At 36.1% G+C, this 11,683-nt stretch overlaps 1 protein-coding gene across 1 annotated transcript; it reads left to right on the top strand.

Annotated features, from left to right (window-relative positions):
- Positions 1–5,594: 5,594 nt before the first annotated feature.
- slc25a43 (solute carrier family 25 member 43) lies at positions 5,595–10,471 on the top strand. The gene is made up of 5 exons (XM_039664678.2): positions 5,595–6,011; positions 7,767–8,008; positions 8,128–8,300; positions 9,587–9,721; positions 10,013–10,471. The coding sequence occupies exons 1-5, from the start codon at positions 5,740–5,742 to the stop codon at positions 10,226–10,228; spliced, it is 1,038 nt and encodes a 345-aa protein (XP_039520612.2). The 5' UTR covers positions 5,595–5,739; the 3' UTR covers positions 10,229–10,471.
- The last annotated feature ends 1,212 nt before the right edge of the window (positions 10,472–11,683 follow it).

Below are 11,683 nucleotides of genomic sequence, written 5' to 3'. Positions count from 1 at the left end.
GGAAGTCACATGACTAGACAGGAACTTCTTTTTTTTAAGAGCTGGCTTTGGATGAAATGGTTTATTACAGACAGAAACAAACCAAATTACCTGTTACTTACATACTCAGTGATACAGAACATCTTCAGCCTGAAGAGCACGAGGAATTATTTTGTATTGCTTGACATAAACAATCTCTTAAGTCACTGATATATATATATACATAAATCGTCATTTTACATACATAAAGTTGTTAGATCAGTAATAATTATTCGGGTAACACTTTAGTTTAGGGTCCACTAAAGTGTGACCATCATTCCTATTATTAGTAATTAGGCCATGTCTAAATTATCATAATGCCTTACTAGTGATTTATAAAAGTTAAAAACTGAGACCTGCATGTAAGATCAGCCAGCTGAGACAGACAATGGAGTGTGAGTTGGCCGAGAGTTATTTTTGTTTGTTTTGTTTGTTTCACCCCCTCCAAAAACGAGCCTGTTATGTTATGTTATGAGTGTGAAACATTTGGACAAAATAAGCCAATGTTTACAATAGATGCAAGTGATATGCATTACATGACTTTAGATCCAGACAGTAATTTCAGCTGTAGCCTACAGGCAGTGGTCAAGCACAATGACAACTGTAATGAGGTCACCGTTTTCAACACCTCCTGTTGCTGTAGTTCCTCTTTATGGAAAGTCACGCCATACACAGAGCCTCGACTAAAACATGACAAATGTAATCACATTCATCAGTCCTGTTATTGTGAAGATAAGGAAAATGTTCAAAGTTGTTTTGAGATGGAGTAGAACAGGCAAACAACAAAGTACACACAGAGAGAGATAGAGAGAGAGAGAGAGAGAGAGAGAGGGGGAGAGAGAGAGAGAGAGAGGGAGAGAGAGAGAGAGAGAGAGAGAGAGAGAGAAAGAGAGAGAAGCGGGCGTCTCAGAAACCACATTCACACCTTACTGTGGTTCTGACGGAACTGTTGCCAAGCAACAGCACCTCTGCAGGCATGAGCCCTTCACATGCAGCTTCAGGCCTGTGACAATTAAAGGATATTGGAGAAGTTGGTTTCTCAGAAAGTTAAGATGTGTGACAGCTATGATATCTGGGTGAGAGATAGGGCAGGACTTTAGGTGCTTGGGGTGTTACTGTCATGCCAGTTTCAGTTGTCTAAAAACCCTGCCCTGCTATAAAACAAAACACATACAAATAAAATAAACAAACTGGACATGACATATTGTGCCAATATATTAGAAAGGGGTGGTCAGTTTGCTGTGGGATTCGAGCCTGACTAACGTCAGACCACATCTCATTGACATTAGGCTTGTTTGAGATGAGCAAAATCTGCGCAGAACCGATCACCGGTGATCAGCGCGAGATACATGCCAGTTAGAAATGTGTCTGAGAGCGGTCCGCCCATAGACAGTATAAGAAGTGGACAGAGCCATCTTATTGGAACTCCATTGAGACAAGTGAAGCCCGTTTTTGGCGATTTTTTAGCACTTCCGTCCCTGACGCGCAGACTCGAACAGAGCTTGACGACATAGATGTGACGTGAGCAGCCCGTCTGTCTTCTAGTGCTGTGGCATTCCCTTCCGAAACATGCAGAGGTGGAGAGTGTAGGAGCTGTCCATGAGCTAGGAGCAGGAGAAACTTCTGCGAGGTATTCTGATTAATTATTTTGTCAATTTGCCTCCACGTTTCTCTGATTGCCTGCGAGCTTCTCCTCCTGTCCATACAGTAGTCGCGTGGGTATGACGCAATCGTTAGCCTACTTTTACAAAAAAACTGCTTCTAAGGGGCCATAACATAAGCTACAAGGTAATGGAGCATTTTATACATTGTCGTGTTTCTTTAGAAATAAATAATGGACAAATGGAGTCTTCAAATGCCTCAGATGTAAAGTTATTCGCTGTCAAAGTGACGGCAAAATGAATGGGAGTCAATGGAAATGCTAACGCAAGTGAAGTTCTGCTACAAGATGGCAGCTCCCGTGAGGCTTCAACTTCCGGTTGATGGATTACCCCCTTGGGTCCGCCTTGCTCTGATGTCATGCCGATGTACAGTATGTCACAAATCTCTCGCGAGCGCAAGGTGGACGTGTCGGATTCTGCAGTCTACTTTCTATTTATATCAATGCATAATTAAAATGTAAGTACTCTGATAAAAAGAGTCATACCTGTTCACATGCCCTTGTTTGAGCTTGAAGATGCAAAACTCGACGCAGGTCCTCTTGTCCAAGAAGTGCTCCTTGCCCTGCACTTCGACCACCCCGTCCTCGGCCTCTACTTCCTCGGACCCTAGTTGCACGACCTCCGCTGCTTCGCCCTCGACCCCGGACCTGTCCTCGAGCTGACGATGCGGTAATATGACATCATGATTTTTGCGTAAACATACACGCCACTTTCAAGTCAAGTGGCGTGTTATCTATATGCATTTTGAGCTATCCGTGTGTATACGTGTATGTCTACGGCTCTACGCCATTAAAGGGGTCATGAACTGGATTTTTAATTTTTTTTTATATTGTTGTCTGAGTCAACTTATGACGTTCGCTTGGTTTTTACATTAAAAAACATCACAATGAATAAGTAATAGGCTATTTTCTACCCTAGTTTTGAGTCTAGCTCAAAAACGCTCGGTTTTTATGGGCGTCTCGCATTGAAGACTTGGAAGTAAACGCCCACTGCTGTGAGTGGATAACAGTTTTGCATATTATAATGAGTTTCACTTTCGATCAGGTTTGTCATCATGAGGTAGGAATCTATGTTCTTTAGCTATGTCATGAGTGAATTGGTGGGCGGGGCTAAACCGGCCATGTTGAAGTAGGCGTTGATCTTCTTCTGCGGGGTGGTGTTTTATCCACTTTGACGGTAGTTCAAAGATAGTTCCCCACTTTGAAAAAGGAGTCGTTTGCTAAGCCTGATGTCAATAAAAGCTTTTATTGGACTAACAAGGACGTTTTCAGTTCTGAAACTTACAGGATATTCTTATAATATGATGACCTCTTAGATGTCAAAAGCTCAAGGAAAATTTGATTTTTCAGCTCATCACCCCTTTAATGTCCGAGTGATTCCGTGTGTATGTAGCCGCCTACAAGCCGTTAAATGTCTGAGCAAAACGAAGCAAAATGTAGATCTACATCTGGGGAGCAATATTTTTTTCCTAGGGTGGTAGGGGAAGACTCATAAATGCTATTAACCCCAGTGGCGGGAAGGTTTAAGGATGGGGTTATGTCATGTATTTCAACCCGGTGTCACGACAAGACGTGAAATAATCACGCGTTGGTCCACTTTGGAAAACTGTGCACGGTTTAACCCCCTCAAACGTGAAATTTACACGTTTGCGTTAACATGTTCCAGTGGAGAGATACCCGGATGTTGACCTATTCTACACGCAATCGCCTCTGCCACTATTGGTTTTCATTAAACCGAGAAAAATGGAATTTTGTTTTATTGATGATCACTGAGAAATGTTAATTCTATTATTTAAAATGCAAAAAAAAAAAAAACATTTATTATTTTCAAGGTGAAATGGATTCATTTGCCTTGATCCACGCTGAAAAAAACGTCTAAATGTCACGTTTTTAATGAAGTAGCCGAGTAAACGTCTATTTTTCCGGCGTCCCCCAGCTCCTCGTTTAAGCAAAAGGTATGCTAAAACAAGGTATTGCATCGACGTTAAACCACGTTAACCTTGTTAACACCGGAAAAATAGACGTTTTACTCATTAGGCTACTTCATTAAAAACGTACGTGACATTTAGACGTTTTTTTTTTCGGCGTGGGTATGGGGCGCCGTTTGTAAAGCGGCTCATGCTGAAAATAACAGCAACATTTTGTCACATTTAGCTTCAAACTATGTTTAAAAAACTGGTATGCATTTTTGACGGTCACTTTTTAGCGCATTTACATGTGTATTTGTCAACTTAGAGATATTTAAAATAGTTAAATCTAAATATTAAATGTTAAATCTAAATCTAAATGTTAAATCTAAATCTAAATATTACATCTAAATGTAAATGTTAAATATAAATGTTAAATCTAAATCTAAATGTTAAATATAAATATTTATCTTAAATATAAATGTTGTATAGTGTCAAATAACGAATAAAAAACGTCTCATCTGGGGAAATTGACTGTTGGACATGGATTATCGCGATGATAACTAGCTAAAATAATAATTCGTTTGACATTTTAGCCAAGCAGCAGCTCTGCAGGCTTTTTTGCAAGCGAACGTGACAGATCAGTCAAAGTGAGCCCCCTCGTGGCTGGCGATTATGACTACAGGTCATAAATCCCGCACCTTTTATAAAAGTGACACTAACCTCAAACTAGCCTACTCTTCAAATACTCTTCAAATACAGTTTCTCCAAACGTGTTTATTATTATTAATCCATGTCCAAGAATGCATTTCCCTGGATGAGATGTTTTTTATTTGTTATTTGACACTACAAACATTTATATTCAACATTTACATTTATATTTATATTTAACATATATATTTAACATTTAACATTTATATTTATATTTAACATTTAGATTTAACATTTATTTATATTTAAAATTTATATTTAACATTTAGATTTAACATTCACATTTAGATTTAACATTTAGATTTAATAACATTTAGGTGTAACATTTAATATTTAGATTTAACTATTTAAAATATTTCTAAGTTGACAAATATAGATGTAAATGTGCTAAGAAGTGACCGTCAAAAATCATACCACTTTTTTAAACACAGTTTGAAGTGACAAAATGTGACAAAATGTTGCTGTTATTTTCAGCGTAAGCCGCAAACGGCGCCCCATGTCAAGGCAAATGAATCCTTTTCACCTTGAAAATAATAAATGTTTTTTTTTTTTTTTTTTTTTTTTTTTTTTTGCATTTTAAATAATAGAACATTCTCAGTGATCGTCAATAAAACAAAATTCCATTTTTCTCGGTTTAATGAAAACCAATAGCCGGTCGTTATGGCGGAGGCGATTGCGTACATATGTATGTATGTGTGTGTGTGTGTGTGTATATATATATATATATATATATACAAACACACACACACACACACACATACATAGTGATGAAAATAAGTAGACGAAAAGGCAGACTACTATATTAGACTATAACTAGGCCTATATATAGACTACAGACTACTATAACTATATATATATATATATATATATATATATATATATATATATATATATATATATATTCAGACATTATAAGCAACCATAATAGAGATTCATTGTGTCTGAGAGGTATTTTGATAAAAGAAAAATAACATGGATAAAAAAAAAAGAAACAAACAAACAAAAAAAACATTATGGAGTAAATATATTTGGGTTTTCTGCATCAATGGTTTAAAATATAAAATCCCCAACTAGGGTTCCCCCAAAACCAATGGTCTTTTCGAGAGTTTTCACTCCCTGAAGTGAATAAGAAAAGCACATTAACTTTGTCTGTGGCTGTCTTTAGATATACGATATGGATTGTGTCATTTCTTTCCATCTATAGCTTTTTGACAGCTGGCTATGATTGGCTATCATGGAGTGATTTCGCATGCAACCAAACCTGCGCTTGCACAAACTACACGTCCCGCCTTCCCCAAATATCCTGCAAAGTGACTGGCCGCTGATCGACAGTAGCGCTGTAGCTGGATGATAAACAAAACAACAGAAACAGTGTGGTCATTTTCACACGTTTGTTATTTTCCTCCAAAGGCTGGAGAAGAAAACCGTTTTTTTATATAAACTATGGCTACAGTCAAAAAGGACGACCGACTGACAAGTTCTCAAAGTCTAATGTGCGTCGGGTTTGCCGGGATTTTTAGCAAAACTGTAACGTCACCTCTGGAAGTCGTAAAGATTTTGAGTCAAATAGGAACATTTCACTGTAAACGTGGTTTTCTACACCGCTTTGTTGTTATTTGTCAGAATGAGGGACTTCGAGCATTTTGGAAGGGTAATATGGTTTCCTGTCTACGGTTGTTCCCCTACAGTGCCATACATTTAGCAACTTACAAAAAGTAAGTATTAAACATTTTAATTTTAAATAATGAATACTTGATAATTAGCGTTTATGCCCGATACGTTTCGCTGTTTTGTTTAACTGAAGATATGATCAGCTTTTCATTCGGCTGTGATGGTAAACAACGACTACAGGAAGTTGACGTGCTAGCTTGATAGCATTTGAAAGTACGTTACAAGACTGAAAATAAATTAATTACAAATGTAAATACTAATAAGTGAGGACTCATTTAAATGTAATTAAAGTGTTTCATTTGCGGGTCGTTTAAAGAACTTATTTTATTTAACCACCTTGCGTCAATAGTTCAGCTTCTGTTGTTTCTATAACGGGGGTTTACGTTAGTTCATCGTGATGAACACATCACGCCTTCATGTCCTGACCAATCACGTAGCTCAGAAAGCCAGCAGTTGATGTGGTGTCAACCTTTCTGAATCTGAAAATCGGTGCATTCATAAAACAAGTTCAGTCGCGTAGTCTACGTGATACGCAGGTATACGCCGTAAGTTATACCCACTAGAAAATGTCAAGGATTTCCGTATGCCCACTAGGAAATGTCAAAGAAGCAAAGGGTGCTGGGATATCACAGTATATATATATATATATTTTTTTTTTTTCAAGAATTACAATTACAGTCAGGGGTACATTGAATAAACTAAATAAAAAAAAAAACAAGAAAAGACAAACAAAGCAGTGACAAACTTAAGTTAAACAAAAATGTGAAAATGTTTACATATAGATACACATTTTGCAGCTTTCTTATTTTTCAAACCCAGTATTGTTTTTAGGTATTGTTGAATTTCTGCTCTTAAAATTAAAAACAAAGGCTTGTTTCCACCAAATTTACATTTATGGATACTAAATTTAGCTAACAGAAGAAGAAGATTAATTAGGTAGTATTCCTTACTCACTACAAAAACTAGACTACACCTCTGATTTCGGCTGTAGTGTTTCCATGGATATGAACAATACATTTGGAAACGCCTACGAAAGAATGTCACGTGTATTTTTCACATGCTGCATGGGTTAACTGGGGCACCGGAAACAGTTTTAGAAAGACCCGTCCCGTACATAGTGTTCCAGTATTCCAGGAAAAGATGAGTGGAGGGTTTATGGTGGAGGGTGTATTACGTCCTGTTTTGAACACATGACCTCTCGAATGCAAGTTGCTGGTTTGTTAATGCAAGTTTATTTTGTTGGTTAATAATCACATTTGTAGTAAAGGATATCATTTTATAATAGCCTACTGCTATTAACACTATATTTTTAATAATTACCTAATAATGAACACTAGCATATATGTACATATTAACACCAAATAACAATACTTAAGAAATTAATAACTTTTTACAATTATAATTTACATTATAGCCTAATTATATTAGTAAAAATCACATAAACTTTTTAGCATTTCATCCACTAGCAAAAATTGCACTGTACTGTGAAATGTACTGACAGACAAATAGCAGTACCTTTTCTGTTAAGATTGTGTACATTTTTTTCAACCTTAAGACACAACACAATGATTCACTCACAATATAAGCAAAACAGAACATCCCTTTTAACATAGTACATTGTGCTGTATTTTTGCACACTTCTTAAAGTGTATATAGCCTCAACTTATGTGTATATTGTGTTAAAGTATTTTAGCATTAGCCTTTAGATCATGAGAAAATATCAGTAAAATGTGTTTGGTAGATATGTCTGGTACACTTATCAAAAATGCTTACTATTCATTTTCTTCTATTTTTGGCAGTATTGTCCACCTTCATATTGATGAACTGGGTGATATCTCACAATGGAGAGCTATAGTAGCCGGTGGGCTGGCAGGCATATCTGCCGCTCTAGCAACATATCCATTGGAGGTGGTTGAAACCAGACTTATTGCTCAGAATTGCAAAGAACCAACTTACAGAGGTTTGCTGCATTCTCTCTCCTGTATATACAGAAATGAAGGACTTCAAGCTCTCTACAGGGGGTTTTCCCTCACAGTGTTGGGTATGTATGGTTTAGACCCTGTAGACATCAAAACCAAGCTCATGACCTTCTAATTAATAAAAGTTCTACAATTCTGCTTAAAAAGTTGATGAAACTTTGTTTGGATTTCTGTGGAATAGGCGCGGTTCCGTTCTCTGTTGGTTGCTATGCGGTCTATGTCAATTTGGATAAGCTTTGGCAGGAGCGTCATGTTCGCTTCACATCTTTGCAGAACTTCATCAATGGATGTCTTGCGGCAGGAGTCGCTCAGACTCTCTCCTTCCCCTTCGAAACTGTTAAAAAGAAGATGCAGGTGAGAATAGTTGTAGTGCTATGTCTCACCACAAGGGGGCACAAAACTGTCACAGACTTGGGTCTCCCTATGCAAAAACTATGTAAAATTCTTATATATATAAGATTATATATTTTTTTTATAAGAAATATACAAAATTCTTTATATAAAGAATTATTATAAATTTTATATTATTATAATTTTTTATTTTATTAAGATTTCATATAAGAAATTCTTATATATTAAATATATATATATATATATATATTATACACACACACACACATACATACATATATTTTTATATATAATTATATGTATATATAAATATGTATATATATATATATATATATATATATATATATACATACATTATATATATAAGAATTATGTTTAATTATATGAAGTATAAAGAATCACACATAGTCTTTGCAACAGGTCACACAGAACAATACTGGACACAATTATGAAGGACACAAGGCCTTGCAGCAGCTGAGAATGCACAGTGTCCAGTGTCTGCCTATGCCAAAGATACATTGTCTAAAGATAGCTGACCTTTCACACACACACACACACACACACACACACACACACACACACACACACACACACACACAACAAACACGGTATATCTGATCTAGTTCCTATATGTTTTGATTGGCTGTACAAACAGCCAAACTAGAAATGAAAAGTTCTGCCTTTTTTTCTTTTGCAAGTTAAATTGCGTTTTCAGAAATAAACTGACCAAAGCTGCTGAATGTTCTGTCAGTCTGGTGCTTAAAAATGTATTGGTATCACTTTACAATAATGTTTCAACTACTTTTATTATCATGAACTAAGAACTAACAATAATTCTACAGCATTTATTTTACTAATACTAATCAAACTTTGTGTTTGTTTACATTCGTTATTGCACAGTGAACTAACATGAACAATCAATTAACAAAAACCTGGATTTTTATTAACTAACGTTATTACTTACAATGATGAATAAATACTGTAACAAATGAATTTCTCATGGTTTATTCATGTCAGTTAATATATTATGAGACATTGTAAAGTGTTACCAAAATATCTATTGACACCATCAACATAGCCTACGGAAAACACAGAGGGTTTAAGGGTAGGTAAATGTCAGAAAATGTGTTACAGTAAGGCAATCAATTCAGAACAAATGTACATGAATTGAATAAAAACCTAGAGACAACATTTTGTATATTTTTTCCTATAACCAATAATGTCAGTATTTATTCTCTTATCTAAGTAGTTCTTAATGATCATGAATATTTCTTAAATCATTATTTTAGGCCCAGAGTCTTCTTTTGCCCCATTGTGGAGGAGTTGATGTCCATTTTAATGGAATGATAGACTGCTTCAGACAGGTCATCAAGAACAAGGGTGTCATGGCTCTTTGGAGTGGCCTTACAGCCAACATGGTGAAGGTGACGTCTGTTTTATGTACTTAGGTGGTGACGAGAGATAAAAATAACCCAAGCACCGAATGTTTTCTGTGTAAATGGTCATTCAAATTTCAATCAGACATAGTTGTATATTACACAAACATGCATTCTATGAAATTAATACAACAAATAGTAACATGACTTTCTGGAGCTCGCTCTGCATGAAAAAGCATGCTCAAATGTTTTCAGTGGTTGTTTCTGGAAATACCTTATATAAATAATGCATTTCCACTTCCTTGTTAATGATATTATGTTTTGTTTTATTCATAACAGATTGTCCCATATTTTGGTCTGCTCTTCAGTTGCTTTGAGATGTGTAAGCAACTCTGCCTTTACCGGAATGGCTATATCATTTCTCCATTAAGCTACAAACTTAAACCAGGTGTGGACCAAAGTCTGGGCCCATCTGAACTGCAGGAGTTTAAGCGTTACCTGAGAAACAGAAAATCACACAAAGCACAGAGTTCATCCATAGGAAACCGCTGGTAACTAATCCCAAGATTTATCAGGAATAAACAGTACTCTGTGAAGTGCATTAATATTAAATGTGTGTACTGCTGGGATGCACAGTGTATTATTCAAAGTGGTACTTTGCGAAGCATATTTGATCATTATGAATAATATTTTACCTCTTGTTGTATTTATCTTCCGATATGGTATTTTAAATATACTGCACATACATACTTGAAGCACAGTCCGTTACGTGCATTCTACAGTACCTCAAATGCATCAGACATGCCCTTAAAGGAAAGAAGTGTGTCAATGGAGTATTATTGAAGGTGCCCTTTTCAACATTGACATATATTGCTTTTAGCTCTACACTCCACTGAAATAGTGTTTTTAAGATCTGTCTAATCACTTCTCAGGAAAATATGTTGAACATCATTTCAACAGTTCAGAGCAATGCCTTTGTCAAACAAAGTATTAGTCTTTTACTGGATTTTTTAGCTCTTTGGCCTTTTTAAAGGTCTTCTCTTCTGTTATTTATGAACCACATGTTTTTAAGGTCATATGTGGTGCAGTTATGGAATTGTCTTTTTTGATCATATATGACGATTCTGAATCTGTATTGTAATGTGTACACATGGTAACCCAGTAATTAACGAATCTCATTTGGCTGTAAAAAAAAAAAGGACAGGATATGTTTAATGAAAGGTTATTTGAGGTTTTCGGTGATATCATTAAGACATTTTTAAATGTTGCACATGTTAAGATAAAATCTTCATGTACATTGTATAAAATCTTCAAGGACATATAAGCAATAAACATCTTAGACCTTGTTGTCAACGTATTGTATTATACACTCGCCATATTTTTGTCTCGCCATATTCATTGCTTGTTATACAACATTGGATTGCATTAGTAGAAATGACAGTGATTCAGATAGCATTGATTTTGTATTGCCTTCTGTAGTCACATGTTCCCAAAATGGATCACTGGCTTTGCCACACAGTCAAAAGTCATGTGAAGGACTTTGTTCTGACATGTTGGCCTTTTTCCTCTCACACACACATGTCCTTGGAGATCATTAACTGAAGGCATGCAGCGATCTAGCTAGTTACTTACAGACATGCATGCCATGTCACCTTGGAGAACTGCTTCTTTGCTTGACAGCTGAAGGAAAACTGGACAATCCTGATTCTCTTGATTTATTGGACTGTCAGTGTGTATCAAAAACAGTGCAAAAAGAATGTGTGTTTTGTTACGTTTTAAATATTATTAGTCATGAATTATTGGCTACTTGGAAACAAAATTGTCTCTGTTTTAAAAACTTCCTGTTGTCATTTACGCTTTCCACCTTGAGAAGGCTTAAGGTTACTTTACTTTGAGCCATTCATCTCCGTCATCACGCGAAGACCCCGCCTTTTGGAATCTGTGACGTGTGGTCTACCGTCCAATCAAATCTTAAAGCGTCGGCTACGTATTTCTCTCGCGAGAAGAATC

The sequence above is a fragment of the Pimephales promelas genome, chromosome 9 (assembly GCF_988280905.1).
Source record: "Pimephales promelas chromosome 9, fPimPro1.hap1.1, whole genome shotgun sequence".
Classification (NCBI taxonomy): Eukaryota; Metazoa; Chordata; class Actinopteri; order Cypriniformes; family Leuciscidae; genus Pimephales; species Pimephales promelas.
Note: the sequence above shows the minus strand (reverse complement) of the source record. Positions and strands in the feature narration are given on the sequence as shown.